This window comes from Microtus oregoni, unplaced genomic scaffold, assembly GCF_018167655.1.
Source record: "Microtus oregoni isolate MIOR12 unplaced genomic scaffold, Mior012 000028F_ref0000031, whole genome shotgun sequence".
Lineage (NCBI taxonomy): Eukaryota > Metazoa > Chordata > Mammalia > Rodentia > Cricetidae > Microtus > Microtus oregoni.
This window is the reverse complement of record NW_024543087.1, coordinates 10436354-10460566: the sequence shown is the minus strand read 5'-3', so window position 1 is coordinate 10460566 and position 24213 is coordinate 10436354. Positions and strand designations below refer to the sequence as shown.

Below are 24213 nucleotides of genomic sequence, written 5' to 3'. Positions count from 1 at the left end.
TCTAGATTTGTTGAAATATTTTCTTTCACTTCTAAATCAAGCATAAATTATAATTAAAAAGGTAACAGCTTTGTCTTGGGTGATCTATGGAGAAACATCAAAGATTAAAATTAAAGGCATAAACTTGGACCTGAAAATTTTGTTTTCCTTTGAAATAGTTTGAATTGTTTTTAGAGTTTGACATTTTTCTCTGTTCCTTCAAACATATGTAAAAACACAAAAACCCTCCTTTCATAGAAACTAAACCATACTTAATCCCTTGCTCTGTTTTATTTAACAAACCATGCCTATTCAATATACCTAGTATAAATGTTAAGCAATTCAGTATACCTGGTATCGTGTTAAGCATGCCACAGTTGCTTAGATATCTTTTGAATGCAGATAAATGTGTTCATACATTCTTTCGTGTGTGTGTAACTTATTGTTTTCATTTGATGATTTTACAGATTTTTGTTTTGTTTTTTTGTTTGTTTATATGTTTTGTTGTTGTGTTGTTTTTTTTTTTTTTTTTTTTTTTTGGTTTTTGAGATAGAGTTTCTCTGTGTGTAGCCCTGGCTGATCTGGAACTTGCTATATAGACCAGGTTGACCTCAAACTCAGAGATCCACTTGCCTCTGCCTCTGAGTGCTGGGGATTAAGGGTGTATACTACCACTGACCAGGGTTTATCCTTTTGTTTTTGTATATAGGGTCTCCCTGGCATCCTTACTGTACAGCAGCTCGCTCTGTAGAACAGGCTGGCCTCAAACTGAAGGAAATGGGCCTGCCTCTGCCTTGGGTGCTGGGACTAAAGGGGTCACCAGCAGGCTCAGCTTTAATGTTGTAATAAATGTCCTGTGCTCCCCTTTTGCTTTGGTATGGTGTTAATAATTGTTGAGGGAGCTGCGGGCTGTATTCCTGCCATCCAGCTCCCAGCTGTCTGGCTAGCTTATGCCCCTAAATATAACAACACACAAATTGTATTCTTTTAAACACTGCTTGGCCCACTAGCTCTAGCCTCTAACTGGCTAATTCTCACATTTTGCCTAACCCATTTTTAGTAATCTGTGTAGCACCAGTCGTACCTGGAAAGATTCAGCATGTCTGACCTGGTGGCTTGCTCCATCGTGTCTGCCCTGGAGAGAGAGGCATGGCGTCTGAGCTCACTTCCTTTTCCTCCCAGCATTCTGTTCTGTTTAGTCCACCTACCTATGTTCTAACCTATCAGGCCAAGCAGTTTCTTTATTAATTAACCAATGAAAGCAACGGATATATGACACTCCCACATCAAATAAGTATTCCACTACTGAACTGAGTCCAGAGTCTTTGCATATATTTGTAACAATTCTGTTTCTATAGCCTAGAATAGTTACATGTAGATTCTTAGTAAAAGAGTCCATTCAACTTTATTTCAGTCAATCAATAAAGACTGTAGACTTTCATATTTGACTCACATTTTTTTATGAGCCTTTCTCTCTGGTATTTTATACTATCAAGTTTGTAAAGTTTTTGCCTCTGATGGAAAAATAGTATCTTTCTTGCAAGTTTGACTTAGCCTATCAGTAGTGCAGCTGAACACAGTTTTGTTTATTTACTTTACTCAATTTAAATTAGTTTTTCTTTTTGTCACTTTGTTTTTTATTATGTATTTATTGTGTCTTGTTTAGTTAGCATGTATGTGAGGCCTTTGTATAAGGTTAAACACACCCACATAACACAGCAGGGGAGGGATTTAAGGCTATTAATAAGTAATAATTGTGCTTGTCTCACATTATGGATGTACTTAAATGTCATAAATTAAATCTTTTAAAATGAGAAATTTCATGGTAATTAAATTTTACTGTATATTAAAAAATAATGAATAATTTAAAATTTTAAATGTATTGTTTTTGTATATATGTATAACTAAACTTGTAATGCTGTTTTTAGAAAGATTTTTGTTGTTTTATATGTTTATTTACAAGATGCATGCAGCGCCACTAAAATGTCTGAGTTTAGTTATGTAAGTGTAATGAAGCCCATATAGTTCACTTTAAAGAAAAATGTAATGTTTAGATGATGTAGATTGTCACCTTTTCTATCATAATGAAATTTTTCTTTCTTTTAGCTTAAGAAAATCAGATCACTGCTTGTTGCTGGGGCTGCACAATATGATTGCTTTTTCCAGCATTTACGTTTGTTGGATGGAGCGCTTAAGCTGTCTGCTAAGGATCTCAGATCCCAGGTGGTCAGAGAAGCTTGCATCACTGTTGCGTAAGTGTATCCCTCTCCTGCTGAGGACTTCTGTTTGTTTTTTGCACAGGGTCTTACTATATAGCTCTGACTCCCTGACTGTCCGGTGTTTTTTGTTTTACTCTTTACTCTTTGTGGCTGCCTCCCAGCTCCCAAATACATCACACAGAGACTTATTATTATAAATGTGCAGCCTTAGCTTGGCTTGTTTCTTGTCAGATTTTCTAATTTAGATTATTCCATCTAATTTTTGCCTCTGGACTTTTACCTTGCCTTCTGTATACCTTTCTTTATTTCTTATTTTAGGTCTGGCCCCTTCTTTTCTCACTCTTTGATCCTCTTTTCAGATACTCCTTCTAGTTATTTTCTGCCTGCTAGCCATGCCTATCTTTTCTCCTGTCTTGCTATTGGCAGTTCAGTTCTTTATTAGATCAATAATCAGGTATTTTAGACAGGCAAAGCAGCACAGCTCTACAGAGTTAAACAAATGTAACATAAAAGAATGCAGCACAGGTTTGCATCAGTAAACAAACATTTCATAGCATAAGCAAATGTAACACTTCTTAAAATAATGTTCTAAAACAGACTATGAACTCACCATGTAAACCAGGCTAGTCTCAACTCTCAGACTCCTGCCTTCCTCTGCTTTTCCAAGTTCTGGGGTGAAGGGTATGCACATTTCCTGGAATGCTAACTTTTTTTTTTTTATGAATGACTCCGGTAGAATATAGTATCATGGAATTATTGTTCGGTAAGTAAAGCAGTAGCAGGATCACCCCAAAGAAGCTGATATGGGACCCCAGAATCATTTTTATTGTACGTGTGGATTCAGTTATTACGAATTCTTATGTCTCTCTTCCTTTCTGTTACTTTTTAAAGTCTTTCTGCTGCTGAAATTATGACACAGTGGTGGAATGCTAAGCTAGTATGTGTCAGGCCATGGGTCCAATCCCTTCCGTAGTCTTTACCCCAACCTTAGAACACCAGCCTCCTGGGGATGTTTTTTGTTTTTTTGTTTTGTTTTGTTTTGTTTTGTTTTGCTAACTCCATGTGTATAGGAAAATAATAAATGGGTCTAAAACCAGCTATACTTACTTTTCCCATTCCTAATTTGGCTATGTAGTAATGAAGTACCCCATTTCTGATATCTTAGCAAATTCGAATCATAACACCTTAGTTTGTCACAATCTATGTGTTCATATTCTTCCCCTGAAACCGCATTTACCATTGCGCTTGCCTGAGGAGTGTTGTTGCATGTGTGATCATTTAAGTATTATTTGAAGACAGGGAATACAAAGCTCCCTCCAGTACATCTTCTAGTTACTGTTGTGTTATTGTTCTAAGGAAAAAAGGGGGGAATATAAAAATTATGAGGAGTGAAAGAAAGGGGAGATCAGGTGGCCTCATTAGCTTGTAGTAGGGAACTCTATAGATGACTTGTATCCAAAGGATGTTACCAAGGTTGCCAGGTGATGCCAATATACCAAAATGATGATATATCTTTGGGAAAACAATCAAAACAGAAATTGATGAATGTAATCTTGGAAAACACAATTAAGAACCAGTAAGATGGTCCAGTGGGTAAGAGCATGTACTGGCAAACTGAATTCAATCCCCTGGACTCAGATGGAAGGAGAGAACTGATTCCTGAGTGTTGTCCTCTCATCTTGACATGTATGCCATGGCAATCATACATACACAAAATAATTAATAAATATACCTCTCAAAAAAGAACCAAAATATACTTAAAATCAGACTAGGAAAACTGCAGAGTAAATAAATAACTTTTTGCGGGGAATGTACGGTGAAAGCAAAACTGAGTAACTTGAAAGATGGAAATGAACAAAGCAGTCACTGTAGTGGGAGCTGTGGGGCTGCATTCTGCCACCCAGCTCCCGCCACCGGCTAGATTATGCCCGAAATAACAACACACAAACTGTATTCTTTTAAACACTGCTTGGCCCATTTCTATCTAGCCTCTTCTAGGCTAATTTTTGCACCTGGACTAACCCATATCTAATATCGTTTGTCGCACCCCAAGGTGCGCTTACCGGGAAGATTCTAGCCTACGCCCATCCTGGGTTGGAGCTTCATCGCATGTGTCTGCCCGGGAGCGGGGCATGGCGTCTCTTCTGAGGCGTCTGCTCTCGAGAGGAGAGCTGTCGAGTCTCTGACCTCATTTCCTCTTCCTCCCAGCATTCTGTTCTGTTTACTCCACCCACCTATGTTCTAAACTATGAGCCCAAGCAGTTTGTTTATTACTTAGCCAATGAAATCAGCAGATTGATATATGACACTCCCACATCACTTCTCCTTTTTCTGTTTAAACAAAAAAAAGGAAGGCTTTAACCTTAACATAGCAAAATTACATATAACAAAGCAGTTATCAAGTAAAAATTACAATAATCTTTATCATAACTAAGGAAAACTATAACTATAACTAACTATTCTTAACTCCATCAAAGACTCCAGAAAGATACAATATTACCTAAGCAAACAAGAAAAAAGCAACTTTCAAACTCTAGAAATGACAGAGACATCTCGCTGCCTGGACAGTCATCCAAAGTTTCTCTGTACCGTTGGGGCATCCATCTTCGGCCTACAGGCCCATAGTTTCCAGCAGACATTTCCACAAAGCAGGAAATTTCAAAGGCAGTCACTATCTGCTTGTCCTGAAGAATGTCTTGCAGACTCTTTCATGAATCAGGAACCCCGAAAGACCATCTCACCTTTAGGCAAGTTCAGCAGTCCTCTCTCTGCGGGTTCTTTGTGTCCAGTTCATGCAACAGTCCAGGCAAGAGCAGTTTCTTGCCCAAATGGCTATCAAACTCCATAACGAGCCTCTTCGATGTCCATCTTCTTCTTGAAGTAGATTGGTGCTGCCAGGAGCAGAGTGTCTCATTGTCATGAAAAGTCCTAAGTTATTAAAACATTAAATGCCATATTCTGCAGTCTTTGAAAGATATGAAGAATGTCTATCTAACTGAAATGTATCTCTATATATCTAGAAAATCTAACTAACATGACTACAAGCTGACTATTACTGATGATTATCCATTAACCTATATTTCTTAATTATACATTACATTTTTAATGAACTACACAATCACAATACCTTAATCAAGATCAGAAATACATATACATATAACAAAATTGACTGTAAAATCCATACCAATGCAAATTATTCATATCTATATCATATCCCCCTTAAATGTTAAAGAACGTTTATAAACCATATTTGGGAACATGGGTGCAGTTTTTTCTCTCCAAACTGCTTCCTGCTGAATGGGGGCGTCGTTAATTAGGTCTTTCATGGTATAACCTGTGTGCTAGTTTCATCTCAGTTGGCAGTTGAGCGAAGCAATTTTCTGAAGGTGTTCTACACCAACCCTTCAGAAGGGCGTGGTCCATCATACCAAATCGGAATAGAAGAAATGAACAGGGTCTAATCCTCTGTGAAAACAAAATAAGAAACTCCTTTCCAAAGCATCATGTCCTTAGATCCAAATTTCAAATTCAAGGCATTTTCAAAATATCTATGTTGGATTAGTTCAGCAGCATTTATAAACAAATATCTTTTGGCATCTGTTGCTCCTTCCTCAGCATTCAAACAATTCAAAGAGAGCATAATAGCATACAGTATCAAAATTCTCTGTGTATTTTCCATCTTTGTGCGCTTTATTTTAACCTCTATTTTGTTCATTTTTACTTTTATTTTTTGCTTTTTTGAGACAGGTTCTCTGTATCTTTGACCTAGAATAACTCTGTAGACCAGGCTGACCTTGAACTCTCAGAGATCTGCCTGTCTCTGCCTCACAGGCATTGTGATTAAAGGTGTACGCTACTACACCTTGAACTCACAGAGATCTGTTGTCTCTGCCTTGTAGGCACTGGCATTAAAGACGTGTGCTACCACATCTTGAAGTCACAGAGGTTAATCTCCCTCTGCCTCCCAAGTGTTGGGATTAAAGGAGTGTACTACCACACACAACAACTCTCTTCCTTTTTTTTTATTGTTTTTTACTTTAAGAACTTCAACTTTTAGCCTGCACATATTTTAACACACTGTAAATCATTTAAAAATTTTCTTTGTCTTTGAATCTCTCTTTACTCTATATCTCTCTTTTTCTGACCACACAAGCCTTTAAATTACTGAGCAATTTGAGTAGAATTAAAGCCGTGGCTTTGCCAGCTAGATCCAGTCCATTCCTTAGCTTTCCAGCTTCATTGCAGATATACAGGCTGCAGCCATGTTTATAGCCACAACTCTATGGCGTTTTAAGGTCCCTGCCAGCCAGCAAGCTACAACAGCCTGTGCTTGCAAACCGCACGAACCGCCTGCGTAAAAGAGTCAGAGTTTGCCCTGGCAGGACGGCCCAGAAAGCCAGCATTTTTAAACAGCGCAGCTTTTTTCCTGGTATGGCTGAGAACCGAAAAGCATGCATTGAGCTTTTCATCAACACCGCTACCAAGAAAACATGCTTTACTCTTTCCCAAGCTTTCTCAGGCTTTCAGTGGATTCAGTTGTCCACATGTCTGGGCGCCATCTGTTGAAATAGGAGCGGCGGGGCTGCGTCCCCAGCACCCCGCTGCCTGCAAGGCTAGCTTTACCCGAAATAATTACAAGGAAACTATTCTTTTAAGCACTGCTTGGCCCATTAGCTCTAGCTCTTACTGGCTAATTCTGATATCCCGATCAACCCATTTCTAATAAACTGTAGCACCAGTCTTACCGGGAAGATTCTAGCCTACGTCCATCCTGGGTCGGAGCTTCATCGCATGTGTCTGCCCGGGAGCGGGGCATGGCATCTCTTCTGAGGCGTCTGCTCCTGAGAGGAGAGCTGTCGAGTCTCTGAGCTCACTTCCTCTTCCTCCCAGCATTCTGTTCTGTTTACTCCACCCACCTATGTTCTAAGCTGTGAGCCCAAGCAGTTTGTTTATTACTTAGCCAATGAAATCAGCAGATTGACATATGACACTCCTACATCAAGTCACTATGCTGACTTGATGCTGCCTTAAAGATGGAGGCTGATAGGGACTCACATAGCACAAGGCAATCTCACTAAATTAGGAAAACAGATTCAGGTTTCAGAAAGCTGGGCTAGCCAAGATTAGTATACAGAACAGTGGAAAAAAGAGACAAACTGCCCAAGAGCTGTAGAAATCGATGTGATCCTAGGTCTAGCTAAGTACCGGTCTATGTGTGGAAGCTACAACTCACTGAGGAGTAGGGAAAACCACTACTTCCCAACATGGAGGCAAACCCCAGCTCCCCGGGCTCATTCAGGGCAACTTTTACATTTGACTTTCCAGAATCCTAGTTAGTGCCCAGCACATTCTGTAGAGACCCCAGAAAAGCCCTTGTGCAGATTGGACTAAACCAGCTGCTGTAGGTCTCGCCTCTCCCAGGCATATTACCTGCCTGCTGGAAAAGAACGTATACTCTTTAAAGGAAGACTGTAGACTTGAGGACTCTTTTTGCCTAGGAATCAAGAGATTGGAAAACTGCCTGTGTAACTGAACACTAGTAAATAACTCTTTAGTCTTGAATACCTTTTTGAATCAAGAACCTTAATTTTAGGCACAAATTATATCCCAGCCGTGTATTTGCAATAAGATGGTAAACTGTTGAGCATATTGCAGACATGTAATCCTAGCACTTCGGAGGTGGAGATGGGGGGCCCAGAGTTAAAGATCATCCTGGGCTTTGAATGAATCAAGGCCTGCACAGGCTACATAAGACCTTATCTCCCTAAAATAAAACATTAAACAAATAAAGATTCTGTGTATGTTGAAATTACTAATATCACAAGCATTGTCAAAGCTGTCAGTGGTGACGACTTCCTTTCTGAGTGTTTTAACTGAAGCTAGTTAGGACTAGGCAGAGAGCTCAGTGAGTAACCTTGCTGTGCAGCATTAGGAGTGCCGTGTGTACTTCTAATCTCAGCACGGGCTAAGTGGAGACAGGAAGATCCCAAGATTTGGTGGCCAGGCAATCTACTTTAGTTGGTGATCCCAGGCCAATGAGAGAGAATAGATGGTATTCTTGAGGATGACTCCTGAACCTGTTCTCTGTCCTCCACACCATGTACATGTGCACACGTGTACACACACACACACACACAGAGTGAGAAAGAAAGGAAGAATTACAAATGTGGAAAGAAATTGCAGATGTCCTTAAGATTACTGAATTTAGGAGATACTAGAATTTTAGTAATGGATTCTTAAATTCTGCCCCAAAGAGGTCAGAATATTTGTGACTCCCTTCCCCCACAAAAAGTAACTGTACCACTAATCATAATCAAAATAGGGAATGTTTTTCGAAACATTTATTTGTGTAAGATTTGGAACTCAAGAGTAAAATATTTTGGACTTTGGGTTGTTGAGGGATCAGAGTAGAAATACCTGAAGAAAACCCACAATCATAGTAATAATTTTATTGAACGTTTACTTAGCTTTCATAGGTTGATGCTGTGATCATATAGCATCTGTAAATGCCACAGAAATAAATAAAACACCATATTTTGTCTTTGGATCGCCAGTTACTAGGTGAGAAGAAGAAAAGTTATGATACCTGGAGGGTGGGGGTGCAGCTCAGTTGTCAGGAGTATGAATTAAGCTCTCGCTGGCTTTGAAATACGGCACCTCCTAAGTGATGCACAAGTGCAGGTGGTGCAAGAGGATCAGGAGTTCAAAGTCATCCTTGGCTACAAATCAAATTTTATGCTAGCCTTAGGGATGAACTCTTCCTCAAAATAAACAAATAAATAAAAATTGTCTGTCTTTAATATTGAAATAATTTTTATTTTTCTTTGTAGCCACCTTTCAACGGTTTTGGGAAACAAGTTCGATCACGGCGCTGAAGCCATTGTACCTACACTTTTTAATCTTGTCCCCAATAGTGCAAAAGTCATGGCAACTTCTGGATGTGCGGCAATTAGATTTATTATTCGGGTAGGTTTCTCAGAGATTCCCACCACATCCATATACTTAATTTATTCATATTATTATTAATTTACCTCTAAAAGAAAGATAATTACTTTTGAATTATTTTTCTGATAATAAGAGCAGTACATAGTTAATATAAAACATGTAAATGCAGAATATTGAAAAATATACTCATTTGAATATGGAACACAATCCATATATACAGGTTTATTTGTGTAGTTGTATATGTAATCACAGATGTTGTAGGTAGTCATTAAAGCAGCAAACAATATACGATGCTATATACGTAGAGATTTTGAAAAAGTTAATGATATTATAATTTCATAAAATATGAGAAATGGAGTACTTAATAGCTAAATCAGGAATGAGAAAAGTGCCAGTCCATAGGTGACACATATCCATGCATAGAATCTCTATCTATACTGAGCATTTTAGTGTTTACTTCACTAAAGGAAAGCCCTAACAATTAGAAGTTGGAGGGCAATAACTATTGCTTACTAGACTCCTAAGAGCTGTGCAATTCAGCCAGAATGAAAGCTCGTTTACAGTCAGCACTTCACTATAGTTGAGAATGAGTGTACTGTGATCTCACTGACATGTGATTATTATTTCTACACACACACTCAGCCCTTTGTGTTGACCTCACAGATTTTTCTGGGCATGAAAACAATTTGTCTTCATTACATATTGGTGACTTCACAACTCTCTCTTGAAAACTATACCATCATCATTATTACTCTGATATGGGGAATTTGAGTTTCTGTAGATCTGATTTGTAACTCTTTCTGGCTATTCCATAGCTAAGCCCTTGCGTATAAAACACACAGAGGCACTACATGATGTGCACAGTGCTTTCATGCTTTTCTAAAATATCTTTTTCAGCATACCCATGTACCCAGACTTATACCGTTAATAACAAGCAACTGTACATCAAAATCAGTGCCTGTGAGGAGGTAAGTTTGAGCGGGAAAGGTTTTTACTATAAATTTTACTACTAAGTAATACATTTAATTGTTTTTGTTTGTTTGTTTTCGAGACAGGATTTCTCTGTGTAGCTTTAGAGCCTGTCCTAGAACTCGCTATGTAGACCATCCTAGCCTCTAACTCACAGAGATCCGCCTGCCTCTGCCTCCAGAGTACTGGGATTAAAGGCGTGCGCCACCACTACCCAGCTTACATTGAACTCTTAATTTAGTGTAACAGTTATGACTTCTTAAAATTACCTTTTCATTATAACAATGATATGATCTTTCAGATTTTTTACCTTTACTGTCTGTCTGTCTGCGCACGCGCGTGTGCATGGGTACACACAGGAATGCACTCTTCTCCTTGTACTCTTGTGGCGATCAGTAGACATTCTTTTTTTAACCATGTGAATCCTGGGCCTCCAAATCAGTTCCCCAGCCTGGGAGTGAGCACCCTTCCTCACCTAGTCGTCTCTTTAGCTTATGATACAGCTTTTTAACCACATCCTATTTAAAGGGAAGGGGGATAGAGCAACTGTTGTGAGCGCTCATGTTTAGCAGACTTATCACTTCAGGTGTGGTTTATGTAGTTCACCAATTGCCTTGTCCTTCAGAGTACAGAGTTAGGAATATCTAGAATTCTCCAGCTGCACTAATGTATATCTCAGTGCATATGTAAATTATGGGGCTAATGAGTTCACTCTAGAGACAGCAGATGAAACATTTAAGGGTTGTATAAGACAGTAAATAGATAAATTATGTCTGTTAGTCCCTCTCTTTTTCTTTATGATTTCTGGAAGAAAGAACATTCATTCATTTTGAGAAAAGGTTTTACAGTATTTTCAGGCAGGCCTTGAACTCATGATTATTCTGCCTTCAATTCTTGAGTGCTGAGATTTCAGGTGTGCACCATCTTACCTATCTTGATTTCATCAAAACTTACGGGCATCAGCAATTAAGACCTGAAGGCTAATAATGTATTTCGGTGGTAGAGCATTCCCTAACACTTAAGAATCAAGACCACAACAAATATAAGAACCGTATTTGTATCTTTAGACCCAGTATTTGTTCATTGAATGTTGGAGAGCAATCCAATTTGCCCTTTGTCATTGGACAAAGACTGGATAAGGCATTATGTCCTTTATGTGATTTAAAATTTTTAGACCAGTTCTGTGGTCAACTCTGAAATCTCAGCAGTCAGAAAATAGCAGCCCATAGTTAAATCTGGCTAACAGCCCATTTTTTTTCAAAACCTACAAATGAAGAACAGAATGGCTGACATTGAGAATTAGAGGGCTTAGGAGAAAACACACATAAATTTGCTTTAAAATCCTATGTGCACATAATTAAGTATAAACAAAAGTTGTAGACAGTCATGTATTTATTGGCTATCCCTGTATATTTCATTCTGTCTGTGTGTAATGTATGTTGGGACTACACAGCACATGTGAAAGTCAGAGGACTACTTTGTAGTCATGTGTCCCTGCAGAGCCATTCCTTTGGGCTCCATCATAAACCATTTTACTTTTAATGGATATTTTGAAATTAAATTATAGGATTTAAAGTCCCTTTAAGCTATCAAGCATAGTAATATTAAGTCATTTAGATTAGGTTTTTCTTCTAATTCAGGTAATCTTTGTTTTATGTGCATTGGTGTGAAGGTATCAGATTTCTTGGAACTGGAGTTATGGACAGTTGTGAGTTGCCATGTGGGTGCTGAGAGTTGAACCCTGCTCCTCTGGAAGCTCTTCATCACTGAGCCCTGTCTTGTGTGTTTAATTCAGGGGCAAAATGTAGTATTTTGATAGAAAGTGTGAATGTGTTTCTCAGTATGTTTAATTGTAATTTAGCATTTATTTTTCAGGCGTTCGTTTGAATTTTTAGATCTGTTGCTGCAGGAGTGGCAGACTCATTCACTGGAGAGGTAGGCACCCTACACACACATTTTATTCCCCTTCTCATGGCAGCAGTCATACAGGAGCATGTTCTACGTTGTTTCTGATTTTGTCCTTATCTTCCTTCCTTAGAGCTGAGGTGCTCTGTCCTCCTGTGCTCAGAGCTGTGAATAGCGTGGCTTTGGTGGGTTGTGTGATGGCCCCTTAGGTAGAGTAGGGTATGTAACATCCTTCATGTGGAATTAGGAAAATGTTTTGAAAAGCATTATAAGAGGTAGATTCCTTGAATTGCAATCTCTCATGTAGTGAATGGTTTGTCAGAAGTAAGAAAGGGGCCTCCTGTTTGAAGGAAGATATCTAAAAAACAAAAACAAAAAACCAAGAATTTGTTGGACTGTTTCTCCGCAGTAGCTGACAGGTGTCACTGGACAGCAGCTGTTGTAACTCTGACATGAGGGAGAGTGTGAACAGCTAGTTAGCACTGTACAGGGATGTGTAAGTATTATTTCGTGCTACTTTTATTTTCCAGGCATCAGAGATAGCCTGCATTTTTATGAGTGTATTACTGATTTTTTGAGTATATTGCTGATTTCTATTTTAATGGAATTCTTCACAGCTTTTTTTTAAAAAGAATTTTTTAAAAAGTGTGTGTGTGAGTATGTCCATGGAATATGGGTACCCTAGGCAGCCAAAGGTATCAGATCCCCTGAGGCTAGAATTACAGTAAGCTATGAGCTGCCTAATGTGGTTTCTGGGGATCAAACTCCAGTCATCTGCAGAAACAGTATGTGCTCTAAACTGTTAAGCCATCTCTACAGCTGTTACAGGTTTTTTTTTATTTCTTTGTTTTTTAATAGGATTTTTTAAACCATAAGCATGAAGTAATTCAAAGGTTTTTATTCAAGTTTTTGTTTTGTAGCAGGTATTTATGTATTGGTTAGATCAATGGTTCTCAATCTATGGGTTGCGACCCCTTTGTGGGTTGAATGTCCCTTTCATAGGAGTCACATATCAGATGTCCTGCATATCAGATATTTACATTGTAATTCATAACATTAGCAAAATTACAGTTATGAAGTAGCAATGAAAATAACTATTTGGTTGGGAGTCACCACAACATGAGGAATTGTATTAAAGGGTCGTATAGCGTTAGGAAAGTTGAGAACCACTGAGCTAGATCATACTTGTAACAAATAATTTTTTACAATTGTAGGATAGTGAAGAGCCAACCATACGAATATTTTTCACCCTCAAATTTATAATAAGTTTTAAATTTAAATACTGAATATTTATTTACCTGTTGTCAGAATTCTATAGAAATGATTACTGTGAGATTTATAGTCACTGAATTATTAGAAGGTAGCAATATATGGGTGATATGTTTAGGGCAGATTGTTAGAAACTCCTATAATCTTTGAGCATGCCATACCTGTCATCCCACCTAGTTGAAGGGTGGGGAGAGAGAACTAAGTCAGTTTGGCTCAGGCTGCATAGAAAGATTTCATCTCAAAGAGTAAAGGGTGGTAGGTATTGTATTACACACTGGCAGTCTCGGCACTCTGGAGTCTGATATAGGAAGATTGTTTGGGGTTCAAGACCTTCCTGGGTTGTATAGCAACACTCTACCTTTACAAAGAGAAAGGAAAAAGAGATAAAAAATGCTACAATCTTAATTATTTCACTAAATACTCTTCCACTTTTCTCCCTCCTTTGGGGTAGATGTGTACCATTTAGGAAATACTATTATTCGTGGTGAAATACAGTATTAACCTAAAGATGCATTTGTTGTGTAGGCATGCAGCTGTCTTGGTTGAAACTATTAAGAAGGGAATTCATGATGCTGATGCTGAGGCCAGAGTGGAGGCAAGAAAGTAAGTCTGTTCTATATTTTTGTGAAAATTTAATTAAACATACTTTGAGGTATTTTTGTTATTGTTCTTAATGAATTACATTTAGAGATGATCGTATCACCAATATCTCTGTTATTGTTTGACTAACACCTCAGCAGAATTGTTATTTTATCCACTAACTCTTTGCTGGACATAGAACATTATCATTGTTCTCTTTCCATTAGAGAGTATTCACTTTCATTGTCAATAAGAAAGCTGCATTTATTGAGTAGGTATTATGCTCCTAACACTAAGTAAGGCTCTTGGTGCACCCCTCGCTCCTACCCTTTTTGAGATAGGTTCTCACTTTGTTGCTCTGGCTGACCTGACTCACTCTGTACACCAGCCTGGCCTTGAACTTACACAGATCCACCAGCCTCTGCCTTCTGCACCACCACAGCTGGCTTATTTTTAACTTTTTATTTCTGAAGATATTCCTGAAAAAGTGATACTGTCTCCATAGATGCATCTGAAGTCTTAGATTGGGGGTTCACTCAGGGCTACATGAACTGTTAGTGACACCACCAGGCTGTGAACCGAAACCTACTTTTTCAAAAACCTGCAATTTTTCTACGAGAATTCACTCAATTTACCCGATTTTCAACTGACACAGTGAATCCATTAAAGAGATGTGAGTTTGTGTTCCTCTGGTCATGACAAGCTGTTACTAATGTACTTTTCTTTTCTTTACAGAACATATATGGGTCTCAGGAACCACTTTCCTGGTGAAGCTGAAACGTTGTATAATTCCCTTGAGCCGTCATATCAGAAAAGTCTTCAAACTTACTTAAAGAGTTCTGGCAGTATAGCGTCTCTTCCACAGTCAGACAGGTCCTCATCTAGCTCACAAGAAAGTCTCAAGTAAGGTCATACACTTGATAGTTATGTGTGTTCCTCGCTCCAACTACTTCAGTTGAAGAGCTTGCATCTACTAAGACCTTGAAAAGATGACTTGGTTTTACTTAATTTCTTTGGTTTACTGTTAGTGTTAGACCGTATACTAGTTTTTCTATTTTTTTGAGTTTTATTTTAAGAATTTAGTGATCCACATTTTGTTTCTATATATTCATGTTTGGGAACATTCGACTAATGTGCATTCCTTTATACCGTAAAATCATTGATACGGGTGAATAGTGTATTTCCAGGACACGACATTGGAGGAGTCACATGAGACAGAATCTAGTGTGCTCTGCTGCCTGTATGCAAGTAATAACCACACTGTCTCTTTCTTCTAAGTAAAATACTTTAGGACGCAAGTGACTGGTCTTGCTGACATTGAGTTGTCTATATGCTAAAAACCAGAGTGAAGAAAGTAACTTGATCTCTGTTTTTTCATTGCCAATTACTTTGGTTTATTGCTAGTTCTTGAAAACACCTGTTTTTAAAGGAAGATTTCTCAACTTTCTTGATAGTTGCTGTTTCATTCTTAAAGTGTTCAATTAAGTCTTCCTACTAAAGCATTTTTTTCTAACCTTCCAGTCGTCCTTTTTCTTCTAAATGGTCTACAGCGAATCCATCAACTGTGGCTGGAAGAGGTAATTGCTTCTTAGAGTAAGAGTTATAGCTTATTTTGTCACCAAGCAGTAGCCTTTAAACTGCTTTGATGTGATCTGCAATGAGAAAATATTTTTCATAAACCAGGAGTCACACATGCACACACACACTGTGACTCTGTGTGCATGTGTATCAGCCTAAGCTTTGGGAAGCAGTGCTTACCTAGACTTTTGTGAACAGTTTTCCTTTCTGTTTTATGTGTTAAAATGCTGAATAGGATCCACTTGGTTGATTTCACAACCATTAACGCATGCTGGCTCATAGTATGCTAAAACTTCTTTTAAAAACTGAAACTAAATTTCAGAGGTTTAATGACTTGGCTCAGACTTCCTGAGAGTAACAAACCTCCATTAATTTTTCAATATTCCCATTTCTACAGTAATTTTTGTATTTTCTAGTAGTCAAGAATAATAATGCTGTCATGTGTTATAGGGTTTTGTTCTCCCAAATCAATCCTAGATATCACCTCTTCAAATACCAAAACAGACTTGTCAGTTTTATAGCCAAAATTCACCATTTTCCTGTGGGAGAAAATCGAAACAAAGAACTATTCAAAATTACTGACTAAAACTAAAGTATCATAACAAACTGAGGCACTCTGACTTGAAAGTGACATTACCGTGCTGTCCATTTGGCCACTGCTGCCTTGTGGATCATGTGTTGCCATAGACGATTAGCTCATGATAGTTTCCAGTTCTTGTTTTATTGTTTGTTTGCAACAATATAAACACAGGCTTACTTGTTTTCTATAGTGTCAGTGGGAGGCAGCAAAACCAGCTCCCTTCCAGGAAGCCTGCAGCGTTCTCGAAGTGACATCGATGTGAATGCTGCAGCTGGTGCCAAAGCACATCATGCCGCTGGACAGGCTGTGCGAAGTGGGCGGTTAGGGGCAGGTGCCCTGAATCCAGGTTCCTATGCATCGCTTGGTAAGACAGCCAAATGCATTCTTTCCTGGTCTCAGTGAAGACAAAATGATATGGCATCCCCATTTTTATTTCCTTCTTTCCTGCTAGAGATGACCCATGTATCTATTAGCCACCTTGTTTCTACTTTTCCCCATTTTCCTCCTTGTCTTGATTAAACGTTGTTCTTGATTCCACGATTGCCTATAGGATTTTCCTAACCGCACTTACGGCACACCTACCCACTGGTTATCTATTCCTTTACCTTTGGGGATAAGGGAAAACTGAGGAGACCGTCTGTGTCTAATCAAACTTAGATATGCATTCCAAATGTTTGTTGGGATTGGTTGTTTGAAGGCTTAAGTCATAAAACAATCCCACACCAGTTCAGAATTATGAATAATAAAAGGATTATTTATTTAAGGGGAAAACTTAGCATTCACTGTTCTACAACAGTCCTCTGTGCAAACAGGAATAGAGGAGCCTGAAGCAAGAGAGAGCAGGCATGCATTTTCTGCTGCTTATACAGTATAAGAGACCACGCCTGCTATCTTAAAGGCTATTGGCTGAAGGAGCAGAATGTGCTCCCACGGCAGTTGTTTTTTTCGTTTTCTTCTTGTATGTTTTCAGATCCATCAGCTTTCAAGTTTTAAGGCTGGCTATCCCTGTTGTGTCTCTGTTGCATACTTCTGTTTTTCTTCTGCAGTTGTAGTGATGGTCTGGCATACAGTGAAGAGCACAGAGATTTGGGACATGAATTTGTATGTGCTAGAATGGCAGGCACTGTTTTAGAATGATGAAGTAAGGATAGATTTGTCAGTGCATAGTATTGAGACAGGTATTTCCAATTTTTATAAGTATAAATTATATATACACACTGTTATAATACATTCTAGATGACCAGAATCTGGAACAAGACTGTAAGACAACTGTTGAAAACTGAACAGATAAGGATTCATCTAATCTCACATCACAGAAAAAAAAATAATGTCTAAATATAAAAGCAACTATGGTTGAAAAGTCTTAGATTTTAAGTCTAATGTGAAAATATAAAATCAAGTAGCTGTGAGACAATTTTTGTCACATTCCACAAGAAAAGCTACGATGGCAATGCTTTCCAAATTGAATGCAGATGTACTTACATAGATCATAAAAATAAAATATGTAACCACTGCTGCCTATAAACACCAAAACAAATGTTGGATTTTAACCATGGTCAAACACATGCAATTTAAAAGACTTATAAATATAAAGGAAAGGTTAGATAAATGCCCACTGTCGTTGAAAATGTGGTGAACAGGGCCTTATCAAAAACAGTGCTGAAGTGAATTAATATGATACACTATTTTCTAAATGACAATTTTGTGTGTGAAGCCTTTTTAAATGTTGTGAGTTTAGATCCAGGGCCATCAAATTGGCTCAGTAAGTAAAGGCAGCTGCTGCCAAGACTGATGGACTGAGTTTAATCATCAGGACTGACATGACAGAAGATGAGACTTACTACTGTAAATTATCCTCTGACCTCCATATGTGTTCCATAGCACATATGGATAGGGACATGGATACACACATAATATAATAATAATGGTAATAATATTAACAATAAACTTAAAAAGTTTTCCAATAATCTAGTATTTAAATAATAATACCAAGTAATCAAAAAAACAACCTTCTACCCCAGAATTTGGTCTGTTGTTTTATCTGATTTTCTTTGGAACTAAGACATTCCCTTACTATACCTGTGCATTGTTCACTAAATAGAATCTTGTGCTGTTTAGCAATATAATTATGGTGTGGTGTTCTTTTGTTTTTAAGATTTAGTTATGTATACCATGTTAATGCCTGCAGATCTCATTACAGATGGTTGTGAGCCACCTCGTAGTTGCTGGGAATTGAACTCAGGACCTCTGGAAGAACAGTCAGTGCTCTTACCTCCTAGCCATCTCTCCAGCCCCTGGTGTAGTGTTCTAACGATATGCATGGTCTCCATGCTACAGATGTTCCTGACTGCAGACATCTGGGTAGAGATGGTGTTTAGAAAGACTGTGACACTCCTAAGATCCACGGAATGTACTGGAAACTCTGGGCTCAGCTTTGTTTTAGTTTTGTTATGTAGAGTGGGGAGTAGATTCCCTTGAGATGTATGTGTAGATGGCCTCTGCCTCAGCAAAGCTTTGAGGGGTTGACTTAGAGGGTTCAGTCAACCTAATGAAATAGAAACTGGTTACAAAAGGGGGGGGGGAGAGAAAAGGAAGGAGAAGGAGAAATAAAAACAAACTGAAATCTAGGTATTTCGGTGTGTGCCTTTAGTCTGAGCTGGGGAGGCAGAAAGATAGGTCTCTGGGTTCCAGGCCACCCAGGGCTGCAAAGGGAGACACTATTTCAGTGAAAGAAAAGAAAATGAAAACATGGTTGGGATGTTTCTCTCTATGGTAAAGCACTTGCTACACAAATTTGAGGATCTGAGTAAAGATCTGAGCACCTACCTAAAAGCTGATAGCAACATACATCTTACCTCTGTGCCCATGCATCCTCATACGCTTTTGATTGGTGGGCTCTACTTTCTTCTACATTGAGTCTTGTCATGGATGAGCATACAGAATTTAGAATGAGTATATCATTCTTTTTTAGCAAACACTTCTTGCATTTAGTTCTTAACAGGGCTTCTGATAGGTACTGAGGATCTGGTAATTCTGTGCTCAGATTTTCAGTCTGTTCATATGTTGATGAGAAATAAGAGGCTAGAGGTTTGTTGACTTTGATGGATTTTTGAGTTGAAGTTGCTGGTGTGACCAGATGTTTAGGAAACAGTTGTTATAAAATGGGTATAAAAAGAAAGAGTAACTTTAAATTTCATACAGTCTTTAGTGTGCTTGCCATTGGTTAATTTGCTTTCATTTTCTCTAAAGCACTAAATTCTTTGGGAGAAAGGTGGCTTGAGTGTTTTGAAATTTACCTCTTAACTTCTGTAGAGGAAACTTAGTGTCATACAAGATGGTCAGTGTGTGTTGTGTGTTATATTGGAGGTAGAGCTCATGATAAAATGCTTACCTAACATGCGTGGATATTTTTATACATATTCTCAATAAGTGGGTATATGGAATAAGTTGAATGGAAAAGAAAACAAACAGTTTGGGTAAGGTCATTTGGTGAAAACTAAAATTTGGTTGGTTGTGGAAGAAGTTCACAATGGAATCTACAAATTATTCCCATGCTGATGGACAGGAAAATGGGTGAAAGAACTTTGAAGCGCCTCACAGTTCTGGCACTTTTCTCCTTCTCCTTTTAAAAAGATATTTTGGAGTTACATTTGCCTGTTCACAGATGTGGTTAGTCAGTTTAGGGAGAAAGAGGTGCAAGGATAAAGAGAGAGCTTCCTGGTGGAGCTTCTGTGAAAGCTGTGAGGAGAGGGATGTTGAGAGCAGGCCTGGGAGGCAGCTTTGCTGTGGATGGCAGCAATTTCTCAGAGCCAGTGGAAAAGGAAAAGGAGGGAGTGGTAGTTTCAGACTTGGTGTCTGCAGCAGCAGGTGGGTATTAAGGAGAATGTTATTGGAAGATTGTAATTTTCTCCCTGGGAATTCTTGGTCCAAGAAGAGACTTAAGATTTTCAATAGTCACTGAGTGGGGTACAGAGGATGGACATTTTTAGACTTGACATACTGCCATGTATTTGGGGTTCTGCTGTGTTTAAAGTCACACAGCAGAACCAACAGGGAGAAAGCCTGGTCCAGTCGTCTGGGTGTCCAATGTATGCTTTAGTTCTGACTCTAGGGCTGGGCTTAGGTCGACTCCTTCCTCTGGCATGAATGCAGTAACATGTCAACACGTACATCTGCCAGAGACACTCATAGTCCAGGTGGAGTAGGGAGGGGGCTGCCAGAGACACTCATTTACTAGTCCAGGTGGAGTAGGGAGGGGGCTGCAGGCCACAATTATCAGAATTCCAGACACCCAGAAGAAAGTAGATGCTCGCCACAAATCATACTGTTTCAAAGTGGTCCAGGCAGACTGCTGTGCCTCAGCTGTCACTTAACTTTATTTTTATAGGGGAGCGTTCAGAGCTGAGTTAGCGGAAGCCAGCATCACTCACGCACAGGACTTGCTGAAGAGCAACAGCACCCAAGCATGGTGGCATATATTCATGACTGCAGGGAGGCTGGGGCAAAAGGATTGTGACACCCTGGCCTCAAAAACCGTAGTATTGTTGTCGATCCTACTATGTTAACTCTTTGTTGTGCCAGCTATTAAAGGCCAGGTCTTCAGTAGTACTGTCTGACCATATGGCTGTGTGATTTTTCGCTATCAACTCATGGAATAGACAGAGAGTTCTTAGGTTGTTCCCCATGTGTGATTATAGGAGCTGAAAGTTCAGAGAAAAGATGGGATTTGTGAGCAGCCAACTGGCATACCGAACCTATACAGTGAATTGTTGTCTTTAAAAAGGAAGGGGAGGGGATGATGGCATCTTTTTTCTAATACACTAAGTTTTCCTCTGTTCTTTGCTTGCTCTTTCATCAAAGAGGATACTTCTGACAAGATGGATGGTAAGAGTTACTTTTATAATTCTTTTCCACATTTCTATTGGGTTCTTGTTTATTCTTTTATAATCTTCAGAAAATATACTACTTATTAATCTAGAATTTTAATGTGAAAATGGCTACATGACTCACTGGTTGAATTTTTAGTTACTTATATCCATTTCGGATCTTCTTGTACTTTTTTTGCAGCTTAAGTCAGGTACCTAAAATATTTCACATGAACCCTGAAAAATAGGACTCATTTTTAATTTCTTATTTTCTTTTACTATACTGGCTTCAGAGAATGGAAAGGGCTCTGATAGGTCTTTTGCCTTAAAACATGAGACATTTAATTAAACTGAAGTTTAAGCTTTACTTTTTAAATTCCAATATTGAAATTATGGCAGTTTGTCTGTAGTTACTTAATTTAGTAACGGATCTGCACTGTGTTCTGTGACACCAGAGAGGAATCGTCGTGGTTTTCTCTTCACTCTGTCAAGGCCTCTAGTATTATCTGGAAACTGGGGCTTTCTTAAAGAATTTGTAGAAAGATACTGAAACAAGACACTTTTTCTCTTAATTATTACACAAACTCTACAAATTGACCTCAATTTTTTTCTTTTATAATGAAATGGGAGCTTTATTTAAGCTCATGTTGTGAACATGTTATTTTTAGTATCTCTTTTTTAAAGTATTTCATAATTAAAATGTTTTGAATGAAATAACAGCCTTCAGGAGGGGATCTCTTTCTCCCTCTCTCTTTCTCTCTCTTTCTTTACTCTTAGATATCCTCTGACCTTGATATTGCTGGAGTATTTAGAAAATTTATCACTTTTTAATCAAAGTATTTTTCTTGTTTGGGTCATAATCAACCACCTTTTTGAGGCTTCACTGCTGTTCACTCCCCCATTTTAAAGTGTGCCATGTGCGTCCCTGCCCTGTAGTACCAGTGTGTTCTCATGGGTGTGCTTGCTCGTGTCAGCAGATCTCACACACATTGTAAGTAATTCTGCTGAGTAATTAGCTAAGGACAACTGTTGGGTCTTTGAATTTGCTTGTGCTTTGGTGAAAAAAAAATAGGCAAATGGAACCTAGGTCATGGATTTGATTTCTATACCAACCAGTTGTTTGTTTGTATTTTTCGTAGTTGCTTTATGAGCTATCTTGTGAAAATGAGCACAGAATATTTCAGCTGTAGAAAAGTCTATATAAACCTTTATTTCCAAGGAAAAGTAATTAAAGAGTTAAATTGTTCTTAATTAATTAATTTTTCAGATTTATTCCACCCTTTTAAAATTTAAGAATGGAATACAGAAGTGTTAACTAAAGAAATTTGCTATTTTTAGTTGTCTGGTTTTAACTTTTTTGGTGTTGCTATTCTTTTCTCATTTGAATGTTTTCAAGGCTAAAGCCTATCTGACTAAAAGTTATGCTCTGATTTCACGTTTGCAGATGAAGCTTGGGGGAGGGGATTGATTATAAGGTAGCATTTTCAGAATTTGTTGAAATATTGTTTTATTTCTCTTATTTAGGAACAGCATCTGAAGATGGTAAGAAGTAAATATTTTGTTAGTAACACAAATACCTCTACCACATTATTTTCATTGGTAGGACTTAAGTGCTGAGACTAAAACAGGCTAATTGACCTGCGGACCTTGGTCATCTGCCAGCTGTGGTAGCTTCTGCACCCCACATTTGGTTCTGTTCATTGTGTGTAAATTTTTTTCTAATTCTTCATCATGCAGTTTTGCTTTATATCTTAGATCATTTCATACTAGAAAACATAATTGCTTAACATGTTTAATAAAATATTGTATATAATTTCATTTTTCCCAGTAATGACAATAGAAATGCTTTCCTTTTATTTTTGCTTTTAAGAAAGTTAATGCCAAGTCATTTCTGCTTTGTAGGTATGCTGCTTTATCGTTGGACATCAAATACTTTTATTCCATCTATTTTTAGTTGTCTCTTGTTAATTTTGAAATCAGTGACTAGGGAATTTTCAAATTGGGTTTGAGAATATAAGTACTTGCTGCATATACTTTCCTGAATCAGTTCACCTGAAAAAAATATTCATTCCTTCTGAATTTGTAGAAGTGAAAAGAGCTCAAGTTTTATATTTATCTTTCCTGAAGGCTTTCTCATTAAAGCCTTTGATTTGAAACATGATGTTTTTTCTCTCACTTTGACATGAATGGCAGTTTACTTCAGCTCTTTTTAATTTATAGCGTTAGTATGTGGCTAGATTGTGGATGAATTCTTTTTTCAGAAGTAATCACTAGGCCTCACTGCACTACTTTTCAGTTGTGAGGGCATTCTCTCTAGCCCAGAGCAGGCTCCTGCAGTCTGAGGCCTGGGCCTTGTAGGTGACAGCACTCGAGCTGTGCCGATGCTGCTCTGATTTTCCCTCTGCTTCACTCTGGCTTCCTTCACCTTTTCTGACCTCCCCCAGTCCTGCTCCTCAGTGTGTTCTTTCCTAATGAGTACGGTCATATTGGATGACTAGTCAGAATTTTAGAATTCCCTACAAATTGTGCCTCGTAATTTTTTTAAACTGTGTGCAACATCGTTGTATATCTGTTTGATACTGTTTCTGGAGAGCACCAGAGTGCCTAGCAGTAGAGATTTTACTGTCGCTGGTTATTGCTAGTGGCAGCTTATACAGACAATTTGATGAACATATTTTTTTTAGTTCAAGAGCTCTAGAAATAGCCAGGTGGAGTGACATGTGTCTGTAATCATGCCGATCTCAGTTTCAGGCCAGCCTGATCTACATAGTGAGTTCCAGCAGGATCAAAGACCCTTTCCCTCTCCCCTCCCCTCAACTCTAGCAATATAGTGAGGACATTTGTAGTCTGGTCTTCCCGAGGGAATGAGTGGAGGTAAATGTGAAAGGAATGCATCTGGGAAGTACTCTGCTATAGGCACTTCACTTCCCTGAATCCCTTCTAGTAAAATGGTTGGTCTGGAGAAAGGAGTGAGCACAGCCGTATGTATCGGTATCTGTCTGATCTAAAAGATGGCTGTGACATCTCTTCCTGCAACCTCTTTAGAAGTACACTGCCAGTTGAAAAGATTGCTTGGGCTGTTTAAATCTATGGAGTATATTTGAGAACAATCTTCATTTCCTAGGAACTGGAAATTTTGGGGGATTTTGTTTTGTTTTTTGTCTTTTGAGTGTCTCACTATGTAGAACAGTCTTGTCTCGAACTTCAAAAGAGATCCAGCTGCTTCCTAAGTGCTGAGATTAAAGGTATATACTACCATGTTCAGCATAATTAGTTATAACCAGTAAGAGTGAAAGTATTCTATAGTTTAATTTAGTCTTTATAT

The 24213-nt window shown here is 38.4% G+C and overlaps 1 protein-coding gene across 40 annotated transcripts in view; it reads left to right on the top strand.

Annotated features, from left to right (window-relative positions):
• Clasp2 (cytoplasmic linker associated protein 2) overlaps window positions 1-24213 on the top strand; it is a 199298-nt gene that overhangs the window by 102181 nt on the left and 72904 nt on the right. For 27 of the 40 annotated variants that reach the window (XM_041677050.1, XM_041677053.1, XM_041677047.1 and 24 more), the window contains 10 exons: window positions 2086-2231; window positions 9029-9164; window positions 10041-10111; window positions 11988-12047; window positions 13812-13889; window positions 14601-14768; window positions 15387-15442; window positions 16214-16387; window positions 20884-20907; window positions 22413-22430. In XM_041677050.1, coding sequence (XP_041532984.1) covers window positions 2086-2231; window positions 9029-9164; window positions 10041-10111; window positions 11988-12047; window positions 13812-13889; window positions 14601-14768; window positions 15387-15442; window positions 16214-16387; window positions 20884-20907; window positions 22413-22430 — 931 coding nt within the window. The remainder of the gene's footprint in view (window positions 1-2085; window positions 2232-9028; window positions 9165-10040; window positions 10112-11987; window positions 12048-13811; window positions 13890-14600; window positions 14769-15386; window positions 15443-16213; window positions 16388-20883; window positions 20908-22412; window positions 22431-24213) is intronic. The other 13 variants (XM_041677054.1, XM_041677052.1, XM_041677051.1 and 10 more) reach the window with 3 other exon arrangements.